General features: G+C 53.5%; 1 protein-coding gene across 1 annotated transcript in view; it reads right to left on the bottom strand.

The window, feature by feature from the left end:
* LOC147663363 (uncharacterized) overlaps nt 1-15046 on the bottom strand; it is a 187949-nt gene extending 172903 nt beyond the window's left edge. The window contains exons 1-2 of the mRNA XM_086950499.1: nt 14925-15046; nt 6499-6625 (exon numbers count right to left, since the gene is read on the bottom strand). Of these exons, the coding sequence (XP_086806625.1) occupies nt 6499-6625; nt 14925-14963 (166 nt within the window). The 5' untranslated portion in view covers nt 14964-15046. The remainder of the gene's footprint in view (nt 1-6498; nt 6626-14924) is intronic.
* Nucleotides 15047-16255: the final 1209 nt, after the last annotated feature.

The raw sequence follows: 16255 nt of genomic DNA, 5'->3' as shown, positions 1-16255 counted from the left end.
CCTCGGTTATCTGACAGCACTTCATCCTCTATGAACAGAGCTTTTCTTACTCCTGGCCCCCTGGGTTATCTGGCAGCACTTCACTCCTCTATGAACAGCGCTTTCTTACCCATAGCCCCCTAGGTTATCTGGCAGCACTTCACTCCTCTATGAACAGAGCTTTCTTACACTGGGCCCCCTGGGGTATCTGGCAGCACTTCACTCCTCTATGAACAGCGCTTTCTTACCCATAGCCCCCTGGGTTATCTGGCAGCACTTCACTCCTCTATGAACAGCGCTTTCTTACCCATAGCCCCCTGGGTTATCTGGCAGCACTTCACTCCTCTATGAACAGCGCTTTCTTACCCATAGCCCCCTGGGTTATCTGGCAGCACTTCACTCCTCTATGAACAGCGCTTTCTTACCCATAGCCCCCTGGGTTATCTGGCAGCACTTCACTCCTCTATGAACAGAGCTTTCTTACACTGGGCTCCCTCGGTTATCTGACAGCACTTCATCCTCTATGAACAGAGCTTTTCTTACTCCTGGCCCCCTGGGTTATCTGGCAGCACTTCACTCCTCTATGAACAGCGCTTTCTTACCCATAGCCCCCTAGGTTATCTGGCAGCACTTCACTCCTCTATGAACAGAGCTTCTCACACTGGGCCCCCTGGGGTATCTGGCAGCACTTCACTCCTCTATGAACAGCGCTTTCTTACCCATAGCCCCCTGGGTTATCTGGCAGCACTTCACTCCTCTATGAACAGAGCTTTCTTACACTGGGCCCCCTGGGGTATCTGGCAGCACTTCACTCCTCTATGAACAGCGCTTTCTTACCCATAGCCCCCTGGGTTATCTGGCAGCACTTCACTCCTCTATGAACAGAGCTTTCTTACACTGGGCCCCCTGGGTTATCTGACAGCACTTCATCCTCTATGAACAGAGCTTTTCTTACTCCTGGCCCCCTGGGTTATCTGGCAGCACTTCACTCCTCTATGAACAGCGCTTTCTTACCCATAGCCCCCTAGGTTATCTGGCAGCACTTCACTCCTCTATGAACAGAGCTTCTCACACTGGGCCCCCTGGGTTATCTGGCAGCACTTCACCCCTCTGGGAACAGAGTTTTCTTACCCATAGTCCCCTGGGTTATCTGGCAGCACTTCACTCCTCTATGAACAGCGCTTTCTTACCCATAGCCCCCTGGGTTATCTGGCAGCACTTCACTCCTCTATGAACAGAGCTTTCTTACACTGGGCCCCCTCGGTTATCTGACAGCACTTCATCCTCTATGAACAGAGCTTTTCTTACTCCTGGCCCCCTGGGTTATCTGGCAGCACTTCACTCCTCTATGAACAGCGCTTTCTTACCCATAGCCCCCTAGGTTATCTGGCAGCACTTCACTCCTCTATGAACAGAGCTTCTCACACTGGGCCCCCTGGGTTATCTGGCAGCACTTCACCCCTCTGGGAAGAGAGTTTTCTTACCCATAGTCCCCTGGGTTATCTGGCAGCACTTCACTCCTCTATGAACAGCGCTTTCTTACCCATAGCCCCCTGGGTTATCTGGCAGCACTTCACTCCTCTATGAACAGCGCTTTCTTACCCATAGCCCCCTGGGTTATCTGGCAGCACTTCACTCCTCTATGAACAGCGCTTTCTTACCCATAGCCCCCTGGGTTATCTGGCAGCACTTCACTCCTCTATGAACAGCGCTTTCTTACCCATAGCCCCCTGGGTTATCTGGCAGCACTTCACTCCTCTATGAACAGAGCTTTCTTACACTGGGCCCCCTCGGTTATCTGAAAGCACTTCATCCTCTATGAACAGAGCTTTTCTTACTCCTGGCCCCCTGGGTTATCTGGCAGCACTTCACTCCTCTATGAACAGCGCTTTCTTACCCATAGCCCCCTAGGTTATCTGGCAGCACTTCACTCCTCTATGAACAGAGCTTCTCACACTGGGCCCCCTGGGGTATCTGGCAGCACTTCACTCCTCTATGAACAGCGCTTTCTTACCCATAGCCCCCTGGGTTATCTGGCAGCACTTCACTCCTCTATGAACAGCGCTTTCTTACCCATAGCCCCCTGGGTTATCTGGCAGCACTTCACTCCTCTATGAACAGAGCTTTCTTACACTGGGCCCCCTCGGTTATCTGACAGCACTTCATCCTCTATGAACAGAGCTTTTCTTACTCCTGGCCCCCTGGGTTATCTGGCAGCACTTCACTCCTCTATGAACAGCGCTTTCTTACCCATAGCCCCCTAGGTTATCTGGCAGCACTTCACTCCTCTATGAACAGAGCTTTCTTACACTGGGCCCCCTGGGGTATCTGGCAGCACTTCACTCCTCTATGAACAGCGCTTTCTTACCCATAGCCCCCTGGGTTATCTGGCAGCACTTCACTCCTCTATGAACAGCGCTTTCTTACCCATAGCCCCCTGGGTTATCTGGCAGCACTTCACTCCTCTATGAACAGCGCTTTCTTACCCATAGCCCCCTGGGTTATCTGGCAGCACTTCACTCCTCTATGAACAGCGCTTTCTTACCCATAGCCCCCTGGGTTATCTGGCAGCACTTCACTCCTCTATGAACAGAGCTTTCTTACACTGGGCTCCCTCGGTTATCTGACAGCACTTCATCCTCTATGAACAGAGCTTTTCTTACTCCTGGCCCCCTGGGTTATCTGGCAGCACTTCACTCCTCTATGAACAGCGCTTTCTTACCCATAGCCCCCTAGGTTATCTGGCAGCACTTCACTCCTCTATGAACAGAGCTTCTCACACTGGGCCCCCTGGGGTATCTGGCAGCACTTCACTCCTTTATGAACAGCGCTTTCTTACCCATAGCCCCCTGGGTTATCTGGCAGCACTTCACTCCTCTATGAACAGCGCTTTCTTACACTGGGCCCCCTGGGGTATCTGGCAGCACTTCACTCCTCTATGAACAGCGCTTTCTTACCCATAGCCCCCTGGGTTATCTGGCAGCACTTCACTCCTCTATGAACAGAGCTTTCTTACACTGGGCCCCCTGGGGTATCTGGCAGCACTTCACTCCTCTATGAACAGCGCTTTCTTACCCATAGCCCCCTGGGTTATCTGGCAGCACTTCACTCCTCTATGAACAGAGCTTTCTTACACTGGGCCCCCTGGGTTATCTGACAGCACTTCATCCTCTATGAACAGAGCTTTTCTTACTCCTGGCCCCCTGGGTTATCTGGCAGCACTTCACTCCTCTATGAACAGCGCTTTCTTACCCATAGCCCCCTAGGTTATCTGGCAGCACTTCACTCCTCTATGAACAGAGCTTCTCACACTGGGCCCCCTGGGTTATCTGGCAGCACTTCACCCCTCTGGGAACAGAGTTTTCTTACCCATAGTCCCCTGGGTTATCTGGCAGCACTTCACTCCTCTATGAACAGCGCTTTCTTACCCATAGCCCCCTGGGTTATCTGGCAGCACTTCACTCCTCTATGAACAGAGCTTTCTTACACTGGGCCCCCTCGGTTATCTGACAGCACTTCATCCTCTATGAACAGAGCTTTTCTTACTCCTGGCCCCCTGGGTTATCTGGCAGCACTTCACTCCTCTATGAACAGCGCTTTCTTACCCATAGCCCCCTAGGTTATCTGGCAGCACTTCACTCCTCTATGAACAGAGCTTCTCACACTGGGCCCCCTGGGTTATCTGGCAGCACTTCACCCCTCTGGGAACAGAGTTTTCTTACCCATAGTCCCCTGGGTTATCTGGCAGCACTTCACTCCTCTATGAACAGCGCTTTCTTACCCATAGCCCCCTGGGTTATCTGGCAGCACTTCACTCCTCTATGAACAGAGCTTTCTTACACTGGGCCCCCTCGGTTATCTGACAGCACTTCATCCTCTATGAACAGAGCTTTTCTTACTCCTGGCCCCCTGGGTTATCTGGCAGCACTTCACTCCTCTATGAACAGCGCTTTCTTAACCATAGCCCCCTGGGTTATCTGGCAGCACTTCACTCCTCTAGGGACAGAGCTTCTCACACTGGGCCCCCTGGGGTATCTGGCAGCACTTCACTCCTCTATGAACAGCGCTTTCTTACCCATAGCCCCCTGGGTTATCTGGCAGCACTTCACTCCTCTATGAACAGCGCTTTCTTACCCATAGCCCCCTGGGTTATCTGGCAGCACTTCACTCCTCTATGAACAGCGCTTTCTTACCCATAGCCCCCTGGGTTATCTGGCAGCACTTCACTCCTCTATGAACAGCGCTTTCTTACCCATAGCCCCCTGGGTTATCTGGCAGCACTTCACTCCTCTAGGGACAGAGCTTTCTTACACTGGGCCCCCTCGGTTATCTGACAGCACTTCATCCTCTATGAACAGAGCTTTTCTTACTCCTGGCCCCCTGGGTTATCTGGCAGCACTTCACTCCTCTATGAACAGCGCTTTCTTACCCATAGCCCCCTGGGTTATCTGGCAGCACTTCACTCCTCTAGGGACAGAGCTTCTCACACTGGGCCCCCTGGGGTATCTGGCAGCACTTCACTCCTCTATGAACAGCGCTTTCTTACCCATAGCCCCCTGGGTTATCTGGCAGCACTTCACTCCTCTATGAACAGCGCTTTCTTACCCATAGCCCCCTGGGTTATCTGGCAGCACTTCACTCCTCTATGAACAGCGCTTTCTTACCCATAGCCCCCTGGGTTATCTGGCAGCACTTCACTCCTCTATGAACAGCGCTTTCTTACCCATAGCCCCCTGGGTTATCTGGCAGCACTTCACTCCTCTAGGGACAGAGCTTTCCTACACTGGGCCCCCTCGGTTATCTGACAGCACTTCATCCTCTATGAACAGAGCTTTTCTTACTCCTGGCCCCCTGGGTTATCTGGCAGCACTTCACTCCTCTATGAACAGCGCTTTCTTACCCATAGCCCCCTAGGTTATCTGGCAGCACTTCACTCCTCTATGAACAGAGCTTCTCACACTGGGCCCCCTGGGGTATCTGGCAGCACTTCACTCCTCTATGAATAGCGCTTTCTTACCCATAGCCCCCTGGGTTATCCGGCAGCACTTCACTCCTCTATGAACAGCGCTTTCTTACCCATAGCCCCCTGGGTTATCTGGCAGCACTTCACTCCTCTATGAACAGAGCTTTCTTACACTGGGCCCCCTCGGTTATCTGACAGCACTTCATCCTCTATGAACAGAGCTTTTCTTACTCCTGGCCCCCTGGGTTATCTGGCAGCACTTCACTCCTCTATGAACAGCGCTTTCTTACCCATAGCCCCCTGGGTTATCTGGCAGCACTTCACTCCTCTATGAACAGCGCTTTCTTACCCATAGCCCCCTGGGTTATCTGGCAGCACTTCACTCCTCTATGAACAGCGCTTTCTTACCCATAGCCCCCTGGGTTATCTGGCAGCACTTCACTCCTCTATGAACAGAGCTTTCTTACACTGGGCCCCCTCGGTTATCTGACAGCACTTCATCCTCTATGAACAGAGCTTTTCTTACTCCTGGCCCCCTGGGTTATCTGGCAGCACTTCACTCCTCTATGAACAGCGCTTTCTTACCCATAGCCCCCTGGGTTATCTGGCAGCACTTCACTCCTCTATGAACAGCGCTTTCTTACCCATAGCCCCCTGGGTTATCTGGCAGCACTTCACTCCTCTAGGGACAGAGCGTTCTTACACTGGGCCTGAGTATGTTTGCAGTGCACACTGAAGCTCTGTGGGAAGAACTCATCTGTCTTCCGGGGTCTTCGTTCTCTCTCTCTGGACCCTGCATGCTGCGCTCAGTGTCTGCAGTCCTGTAGGGATCAAAGGATTACTTTGTGTGGAGGGAAAGCCCCAAAACAGGAGCCTTCAGCGCACAAACTGGCTCAGCCTGGGGCGGTCTGGAGAGGGGGGGGGGGGCTGAGACCAATGAGCCTGACTCATTACAGACTCAAAAGACATTGGGCAGCACAGGTGCAGCCAGAGCAACTCACAGCATATGGGTGTGGGAGCCGTAGTTGCGAGTGGTTAACCCAAAACGTGGGTGACGTGACTGGTCTGCATAAGTCACGGGCTTTAAACCATGCCAGTACCGTCCATTCTCTTTATGCTCAATGAAACTGGGCTCCAAGTAAAGCACAGTGCAACAAACTGGGTCCTGTACAGCAGGAAACACTTTGGATTTTTGATTTCTACCCTGACATTCAGTTTTTCACTCTAAATCCTTGCTTTCTAAGGAAAAGAAAATGTAGAATTTATAAGGCAACAGGTACACCTGAAGCTTTGTTTCAGAGTACTCAAGCTTCCCAGGTATATGCATGATTAGCTTTACCTGTTTAAGTATTTGCATTGCATTCTGGGAGATGCAGTTCTGATTATCCCATTATAAAATTATGCAGAACGCAAGACAAAAAATATGAAATGCATTAGCTATTCACGCACAGATCAGGGAAACTTGAGAGGCCTATCCTACGACCCATCCCTGGGGCCGGACATGGAAATTCTAACTGCGCACCAGGAAACAAACATATCATGTACAGTAAACTCACCCAGAGAACTGAAGGCCTGGCGGATTTCCATCATCACATTCTTGTACAACTGCTTCTGCCAGTTCTGTAAGAGGGTCCATTCCTCTTCAGAGAAACAGGCAGCGACATCGCAGAACGTCAGCAGGCCCTGAAACGATGAGATTTGTACAATTGTAATGCAATACAGAGATATCGAAAGGTACGCATCTAATGTCAATAATGTATTATTCATTTGTTTTTAAGAATTCAGTAGAAGCCAGTGCTCAGACGGAGAGCCAGGGTCCTATACAATGTGTGTCAGGCAGCAGCAATGAACGATCTTTGACTGGCGCCAGGATACGCCCAAGGTGATATGAACGCCCCTGCAAACACAGTAAACATAACATCATTTATGATTACATAGAGTATCCTATACACTATCCAAGAATGACCTTCAAGCTCCTCACACACGCCTACAAAGCCCAGCATGACGCTGGACCAGCATACCTCTGCCACCGCCTTGCATTCCACACACCCACTAGAGACCTCCGCTCAACTGGCCCTGGCCTCCAAACCACGTATACGCAAGACCACGGCCAGGGTAAGATCCTTCTCTGCAGCAAAGACCTGGAACTCCCTACCTCTCTCCCTAAGGCAATCAGCGTCACTGCCCCAATGCAGGAAGGACCTCAAGACCTGGTGGTTGTACTGATCTGCAGTGCTAGCGACAGATCAGCAGTCTGCCCCTCCCCCCACTTCAGAGTCTTGAGACCCGTACAGTTGAATAGTTGCGCTTTACAAGACACTTGATTGTTTTCCTCATATCCGCTACCCTGATTTCTCCCAAATGGGATCATCTTTAGAAATAAAAACAGCAGACTACTTTTGATAAAAAAAATCGGCCAAGAAAGAATCACATGTATTCTCGGTCCAGCTGGAATTCAAATGATCCTCTGATATCTTAACAGAGAGTGGTGCAAGCACTGTGACAGTAACACATTTTCAATGTGAGCCTCGTTCCATGATGTGATAGTTTTTGGTCAATTTTTTTTCTCTTCTAAAGCACAATGCGCTGCCATGTTTCAACCCCATATGTATTTCTTCCAGGATCTTCATCTTGACTTGGATCTGGGGAATGCACCTTGGTCTGGAAAGTAGAAAGTCAGGATGAGGGGAGGAAGGCCTTGCTCAATGGGCCTGGCCTCGGTTCTGTTCATTCTTTCTTTGCTCTGATTTGAAGCACAGAAGACAACTGTGCAGAGGGCTCGGAGAACCACCAAGAGGCCAACCAGGGAGCCTGTGCACGGTGTGATGGGTCTTGGACACAGAGAAGCACCAAAGAGCCACCTCAGGACCCTGTGCACAGTGTGAGGGGGTTTTAGGGCCCGGAGAAGTACAGAGAGACCTCCCTAGGACCCTGTGCACAGTGTGAGGGGTCTTAGGGCCAGAGAAGCCACTAGGGGCCACCTCAGGATCATGGCAAAACAAGGAGATGATGGACGGAGCGCTGCAACTTTTCAGACACTCACCGTCGGTCACAGATCTGGGTTGAATCCATCATCATTCTTTAGCTCACTCTGCCACCCCAGTTCAGACATGGCCATATGCAAATAAGTCTGACCCTGTGCCTCATGGGAACAGTCCAACCAGAAGTGCCTAGCCAGGTCTTCCCTGAACCGGAGACAAGCATCCTGGGACCAGTTTCAGGGTAACAACCCTCATCAGCCAGGCTTGCTGGAATCCAGTGGCAAAGTGAGCAAGGGACCCAAGTCTGGGTATACCCTGCCAACTTAGGGCAAACAGAGCAAACACAAGGAGATGATGGGCAGAGCTTGTTTTCGGTCTAGGATCTGGCTTGGCAGTTCGGTCTGGACTGTCCACATGAGGCACAGGGTCAGACTGATTTGCATATGGCTGGGTCTACACTGGGGTGGCATGAAGAGAAAAAGAACAATGGATTTAACCCAGATCTATTGACTGAGGATGGATGTTTGATCTGCTCTGCATTATGTTCATCATCTGTGCGTTTTTTACCTCAGGATCCTATGCATGGTGTGAGGGTCTTTAGGCCGGGAGAAGCCAGAGGGGCTACCCCAGGGCCTGTGCACAATGTGTGGGGTTTTAGGGCCCAGAAAAGCACCGAGGAGCCAACCTAGGACCCTGTGCACAGTGTGAGGGGTCTTAGGGCCCCTAAGAAGCATCAGGGGCTAACTCAGGACCCTGTGCACAGTGTGAGGGGCTCTTAGGGCCCAAAGAAGCACCGAGGGGCCACCCCAGGACCCTGTGCACAGTGTGAGGGGTCTTAGAGCCCAGAGAAGCACAAAGGGCCACCCCAGGACCCTGTGCACAGTGTGAGGGGTCTTAGAGCTCAGAGAAGCACAAAGGAGCCACCCCAGGACCCTGTGCACAGTGTGAGGGGTCTTAGGGCCCAGAGAAGCAGTGAGGGGCCACCCCAGGACCCGTGCACAGAGTGAGGGGTCTTAGGGCCCAGAGAAGCACCGAGGGGGCACCCCAGGACCCTGTGCAGTGTGAGGGGTCTTAGGGCCCCGAGAAGCACTGAGGGGCCACCCACAGACCCTATGCATAGCATGAGGGGCCACCCCCGGACCCTATGCACAGAGTGAGGGGTCTTAGGGCCCGTAGAAGCACCGAGGGGCCACCCCAGGACCCTGTGCACAGTGTGAGGGGTCTTAGGGCCCAGAGAAGCACCGAGGGGCCACCCCAGGACCCGTGCACAGAGTGATGGGTCTTAGGGCCCTGATAAGCACTGAGGGGCCACCCCAGGACCCTGTGCACAGTGTGGGTGGTCTTAGGGCCCAGAGAAGCACTGAGAAGCTAGCCTAGGACCCTATGCACAGTGTGAGGGGTCTTAGGGCCCGGAGAATCACAGAGGGGCCACCCCAGAACCCTGTGCACAGAGTGAGGGGTCTTAGGGCCCAGAGAAGCACTGAGGGGCCACCCCAGGACCCATGCACAGAGTGAGGGGTCTTAGGGCCCAGATAAGTACCGAGGGGCCACCCCAGGACCCTGTGCACAGTATGAAATTAAATGAAATGAAAATTTATAAAGCGCTAACTGTCACTCCTAACGAAGTCTCCTGGCGCTGAACAACAACAAGTCAGAAGGTGATGAGCCTAAATAAGCTTTTGCCAGCAATCCACTGGCAACTCGAAAATCCATGTTTTTAACTGCTTTCTGAACAGCCCCTCTTGTTTGATGGATCTAAGTGTGTTGGGTATACTGTTCCAAGCTTTAGCTCCCAGAACGGTTGCTGACCTTCCGCCTCTGGTGACTAGCCTGAATGCTGGGACTCTGATCAAGTTAGCCGTGGTTGACCTTAGTGTTCTCGTCGTTGTGTATGGCTTAAATCTTACTGAGAGATAGCCTGGCCCAAGTTGATGAAAGGCTCTGAAGGTTGTTTATAATAGTTTAAACAGGATTCTCTTACACACCGGTAGCCAGTGGAGGGTGTTCAATGCCACTGGGACCGATTCCCAGAGTGAGGGGTCTTAGGGCCCAGAGAAGCACCGAGGGGCCACCCCAGGACCTTGTGCACAGTGTGAGGGGTCTTAGGGCCCAGAGAAGCACTGAGGGGCCACCCCAGGACCCTGTGCACAGTGTGAGAGGTCTTAGGGCCCAGTGATGCACCGAGGGGCCACCCAGGACCCTGTGCAGTGTGAGGGGTCTTAGGGCCCAGAGAAGCACCGAGGAGCCACCCCAGGACCCCGTGCACAGTGTGAGGGGTCTTAGGGCCCAGTGAAGCACCGAGGGGCCACAGTGTGAGGGGTCTTAGGACCCAGAGAAGCACTGAGGGGCTAGCCTAGGACCCTGTGCACAGTGTGAGGGGTCTTGGGGCCCAGAGAAGCACTGAGGGGCCACCCCAGGACCCTGTGCACAGTGTGAGGGGTTTTAGGGCCCAGAGAAGCACTGATGGGCTAGCCTAGGACCCTGTGCACAGTGTGAGGGGTTTTAGGGCCCAGAGAAGCACTGAGGGGCCACCCCAGGACCCTGTGCACAGTGTGAGGGGTCTTAGGGCCCAGTGAAGCACCGAGGGGCCACCCAGGACCCTGTGCACCGTGTGAGGGGTCTTAGAGCCCAGAGAAGCACAGAGGAGCCACCCCAGGACCCCGTGCACAGTGTGAGGGGCCTTAGGGCCCAGTGAAGCACCGAGGGGCCACCCCAGGACCTTGTGCACAGTGTGAGGGGTCTTAGGACCCAGAGAAGCACTGAGGGGCTTGCCTAGGACCCTGTGCACAGTGTGAGGGGTCTTGGGGCCCAGAGAAGCACTGAGGGGCCACCCCAGGACCCCGTGCACAGTGTGAGGGGTCTTAGGGCCCAGTGAAGCACCGAGGGGCCACCCCAGGACCTTGTGCACAGTGTGAGGGGTCTTAGGACCCAGAGAAGCACTGAGGGGCTTGCCTAGGACCCTGTGCACTGTGTGAGGGGTCTTGGGGCCCAGAGAAGCACTGAGGGGCCACCCCAGGACTCTGTGCACAGTGTGAGGGGTCTTAGGGCCCAGAGAAGCACTGAGGGGCTAGTCTAGGACCCTGTGCAGCTAGCCTAGGACCCTGTGTCCAGCCTGACTCCGGTCAGAACTGGTCGCTCCTCTCGCAGCTCGCCCCAGCCATTTGTGCCAGCGACCTGCATCCTGCCCTGCCATCTGTGCCAGAGACCTGCATTGTACCCTGCCATAGTGCCTGGTATCGTTGCCTGCATTTGACATCTATTGTGCCAGCTGATTGTGTCTGTGACCGCATTTCATTTTGTGCTGTGACTGCGACCGCATTTTATTTTGTGCCAGCTAATTGTGCCCTTGACTGTGCCAGCGATTGTTTGTCTTGTGCCCACGACCTCCCAGCATTGTTGTTGTGCCGTCCACGCCGCCGCTGCTCCCCCGCGGCCTCACCCCCGCTCCCTCCAGCTCCTACTGGCCATCCTACCCCGCCCCCCGCCTCCCAGCTGCCCCTCCCTCGCTCCGCCCCCCTCCACTATCCATTTATGACAGATGGACCTTCGTGCAGCGTCCACGCGCAGCGGGCGCGCCCCATGCGCGCCAAAGGTAAGCCTGTCTACGCCTGTCCACGCCTGGACCGCGCCCAGCGCCAGACCCCCTGGTCCTCGCAAATCCCATTCCACCCGCATTACGTACGATGCCGCATCCCTCTCAGCACCCAACCCCGGCCGACTCCAAAACTGCTACCAAGCCGCCCCTGGACACACCCACGGACCCTTCACCTGCCACTCCTGCAAACTCGACTGCATCAAGACCCACACCAATTCCACAGACTCCAAACAGAGATCTGACACTAACCACCTGAAGTGCATCCTGCTCAACACCCGCTCGGTCCACAGACACGCCATCGAACTTTGGAACCTACTCGACACCACTTCGCCGGACGTCGCCTTCCTCACGGAAACCTGGATGAACGCCTCATCGGCTCCCGACATCGCCATAGCCATCCCAGACGGCTACAAGATCATCCGTAAAGACCGCACCAAACAGGAGGAGGCATCGCCATCGTACATAAGAACTCCATCCGCATCACGACCAGCTCAGACGATAACCTTGCAGCCGCCGAACACCTTCACTTCCAAATCCACACCGACCCCAAAACCACACTCAGAGGCAACCTCATCTACAGACCACCAGGAACCCGCACTCGATTCAGCGAAGACATCACTGACTTCATCAGCCCACACGCCCTCCCCTTCAAGGACTACATACTACTGGGAGACCTCAACTTCCACCTGGAAAAGAAAAACGACAGCAACACCACCACCCTCCTGGACAACTTAGCCAATCTCGGACTAAATCAACTTGTCGATACCGCCACCCACTATGCCGGACACACGCTCGACCCAATCTTCACTTCCAGCAAGCACATCTCCTTCAACCACACCACAGCTCTCCACTGGACGGACCACAGCTGCGTTCACTTCAACTACAAAAAAAACACGACCCACAACCTCCCTCAACCAATCCCCGAAGAAACTGGAACAAAATTACCAACGACCAGCTCTTTACTTCGCTTCACAAAACCCTCCTGTCAAAACATCGGACCCAAACCAAGCTGCCACCAACCTCACACAATAGATCACCCACAGCGCCAACGAACTAGCACCCTTGAAAAACCATCAAATCAAGCAAAGTAGCAAAAATTCCCCATGTTTAACGATGACCTTAAGACATCCAAGAAGTTCTGTCGTACCCTCGAGAAAGCCTGGAGAAAAAACCCAACCACTGACAACCTGACCACCTTCAAGAACGCCACCCGCAAACACCACCAACTGATCCGTTCCACCAAGAAATCAGCACTCAAGGATCGACTTGACAACAACGCCCACAACAGCAAGGAACTATTCAACATCGTCAAAGAATTTACCAACCCCACCGCCGGCATCAACGACATCACCCCATCCCAAGACCTCTGCGACTCCCTAGCCTCTTTCTTCCACAACAAAATCGCCGACATACATAACAGCTTTGAAAACCAGTCCGGAGACCAGTCCACACCACCCACCTCCGAACCAAATGCCCCCTCCAACAACCTTTGCGCCTGGGACCCAATCACCACTGAAGACACTATCCACCTCATGAACTCCATCCACTCAGGATCGCCTACCGACCCATGTCCACACCACATTTTCAACAAAGCAGACTCCATCATCGCACCCCACCTCCGAGACGTTATCAACTGCTCCCTCAACTCCGCCACATTCCCGGAAAGTTGGAAACATGCCGAACTCAGTGCCCTCCTGAAGAAACCCACAGCAGACCCCACTGGACTCAAGAACTACCGCCCCATCTCGCTCCTCCCATTCCCTGCCAAAGTCATTGAGAAAGCCGTCAACAGTCAGCTCGCCGCCTTCCTCGAATCCAACAAATCCCTCGACCCTTCACAGTCCGGCTTCCGAGCCAAACACAGCACCGAGACCGCCCTCATCGCAGCAACTGACGACATCCGAACACTACTGGACAACGGAGAAACAGTTGCCCTCATCCTACTTGACCTCTCCGCAGCCTTCGACACGGTTTGCCACAGCACCCTCATACAACGCATCAACAACGTCAGAATACAAGGAAAAGCATTGGACTGGATCATCTCGTTCCTCGCTGGAAGAACCCAGAGAGTCCGCCTCCCCCCTTTCAGATCGGAGCCCACCGAAGTCATCTGCGGCGTACCACAAGGATCATCACTCAGTCCCACCCTCTTCAACGTTTACATGAGTCCCCTCGCATCCATCGCGCGACAACACAACCTCAACATCATCTCCTACGCAGACGACACCCAGCTGATCCTCTCCCTCACCAAAGACCCAAACTCCGCCAAAACCAACCTACATGACAGGATGAAAGAAGTGGCCGAGTGGATGAAGAACAGCCGTTTAAAACTGAACTCGGACAAAACGGAAGTCCTCATTTTAGGATCATCCCCCTCTGCCTGGGACGACTCATGGTGGCCACCGGCCCTGGGAAACGCACCCAAACCTACGGACCACGCCCGCAACCTGGGCTTCATCCTGGACTCCTCCCTCTCGATGACCAGACAAGTCAACGCCGTTTCCTCATCATGCTTCAACATCCTACGCACGCTTAATAAAATATTCCGTTGGATCCCCACCGAAACAAGAAAAACGGTCACCCACGCACTGGTCACAAGCCGACTGGATTACGGAAACACCCTTTACGCCGGAACCACAGCCAAACAACAGAAAAAACTCCAACGCATCCAAAACGCCTCAGCCAGACTCATACTAGACATCCCCTGCCAAGCTCATATCTCCGGGCAACTGAAAGACCTCCACTGGCTCCCCGTCAACAAGAGGATAACGTTCCGACTCCTCACCCACGCACACAAAGCCCTCTACGACCCGAATGCCTCAATACGCGCCTGTCCTTTTACACCCCCACCCGCCAACTTCGTTCGTCCAATCAGGCCCTTGCTGCTATTCCGCGCATCAACAGATCCACCATGGGGGGGAAGATCCTTCTCCTACCTAGCGGCCAAAACCTGGAATTCTCTCGCCACTCACCTCCGCCTTACACAGAACCGCCTCTCCTTCAGAAAGCAACTTAAAACTTGGATATTCGATAAGTAAAGTTACCCCCCCCCCCCCTCCCCCCAAGCGCCTTGAGACCCTCTGGGTGAGTAGTGCGCTATACAAATTTATGAACTTGAACTTGCACAGTGTGAGGAGTCTTAGGGCCCAGAGAAGCACTGAGGGGCCACCCCAGGACCTTGTGCACAGTGTGAGGGGTCTTAGGACCCAGAGAAGCACTGTGGGGCCCCCCCCAGGACCCTGTGCACAGTGTGAGGGGTCTTAGGACCCAGAGAAGCACTGTGGGGCCCCCCCAGGACCCTGTGCACAGTGTGAGGGGTCTATAAACAGCTGTATAAACACAGGGAGTGGACGAAGATGGCTCGAACCCCCACCCCCGGGTCCAGGGACAGGGAGACACCCCTCACCTCCTCCGGAGCCTGCGGGGCGCCAGCTCTGGGTCTCATGCTGAGGCGCCGGGCTCAGGTCCGGTGAACAGGCCTCGTTAACGGCTGCGACACTGCTGTCGGGGGAGAAGCGGCGTCAAGACATGCGGATCCGGCTGCAGGCTACCGGGCATGCGCAGGAGATAGACTCATGGGTGGCCCACTGGCGCATGCGTCTACCCGCACTGTTCTCTACAGAGCCACTGCCTACCACACGCATGCGCACTATCAAGTCTATCTACTACAGAGACGGAGCTTGTACACGCATGCGCACGACCGGTTCTGTGCACGCCAGAGGCACGGTTTCTAAACGCATGCGCAATAAGCTCTAGACTCTGAGCACGTCTGGTTTCGATCCTGCTCCCATTCACATGCGCAGAGAAATATCTGACCACGGAGCACACGTTTTGCAGAGACTCAGATCCCTGCACTTGCACACTAGCAAGACACAGCGTGATGGTTTGCAGTTACGCATGCGCACTTGGAGAATCACCCCTTTGTCTATGAGGGTGTTAAGATCCCATTCAACCAGCGCATGCGCAGTGTTCAGTGCCAGGACCAGAGGCTCTGAGGATGCCTCTGCAGCTTTTTTATTTATGTATTTATTTAATTATGCGTTTTTCTATAGTGCTGACTTTCCTCGAAGCAGTCAGAGGCTTCATAATAGGAACAAAACTGTTACATGAGGAGAACATTACAAGTGAACAAATTACAGAAGCAAACGTTAAATTACACGAGGCAAAAGTGACAATTGTGCATGTATCAGGAGCAAACAAAATACAAGAGGAGCAAACAGTGCATTACAGGAGGAAAGAGTCCACTGTCCCGGCCCTATGGAAGCATGCCATGGTGACACCCCTCTTGAAAAAGCCAAATGCTAACCCAGAAATACTGGCCAACTATAGGCCTATATCTCTGCTTCCTGCTTTTTCTAAGTGCCTCGAGAGACACGTACACTCCACGCTAGCCACTTATGCAGAAGAAAATTTCCTACTCCACCCTTCGCAATCTGGTTTCAGGGCTGGTTTCTCGACGGAGACCGCCCTGTTAGGTGTCACTGAAAATATCCGACAACTTCTTGACCAAGGCCAAACGGTAGCACTTGTGCTATTGGATCTAAGTGCGGCGTTCGATACCATCTCCCACGAAACGCTCCTTAGAGAACTCCACACAAATGGCATAAGAGGAAAGGCTCTGGAGTGGATTAAATCCTTTCTGGCAAACAGAACCTTTCAGATCGCATCAGCACAGGCCGAGTCAGACACCTTACCTGCTGCTCATGGAGTGCCACAGGGGTCCATCCTGAGCCCCCT

This window comes from Lissotriton vulgaris, unplaced genomic scaffold (assembly GCF_964263255.1).
Source record: "Lissotriton vulgaris unplaced genomic scaffold, aLisVul1.2 SCAFFOLD_388, whole genome shotgun sequence".
Lineage (NCBI taxonomy): Eukaryota > Metazoa > Chordata > Amphibia > Caudata > Salamandridae > Lissotriton > Lissotriton vulgaris.
The sequence above is the reverse complement of the archived record's forward strand: the minus strand, read 5'-3'. Positions and strand labels throughout refer to the sequence as shown.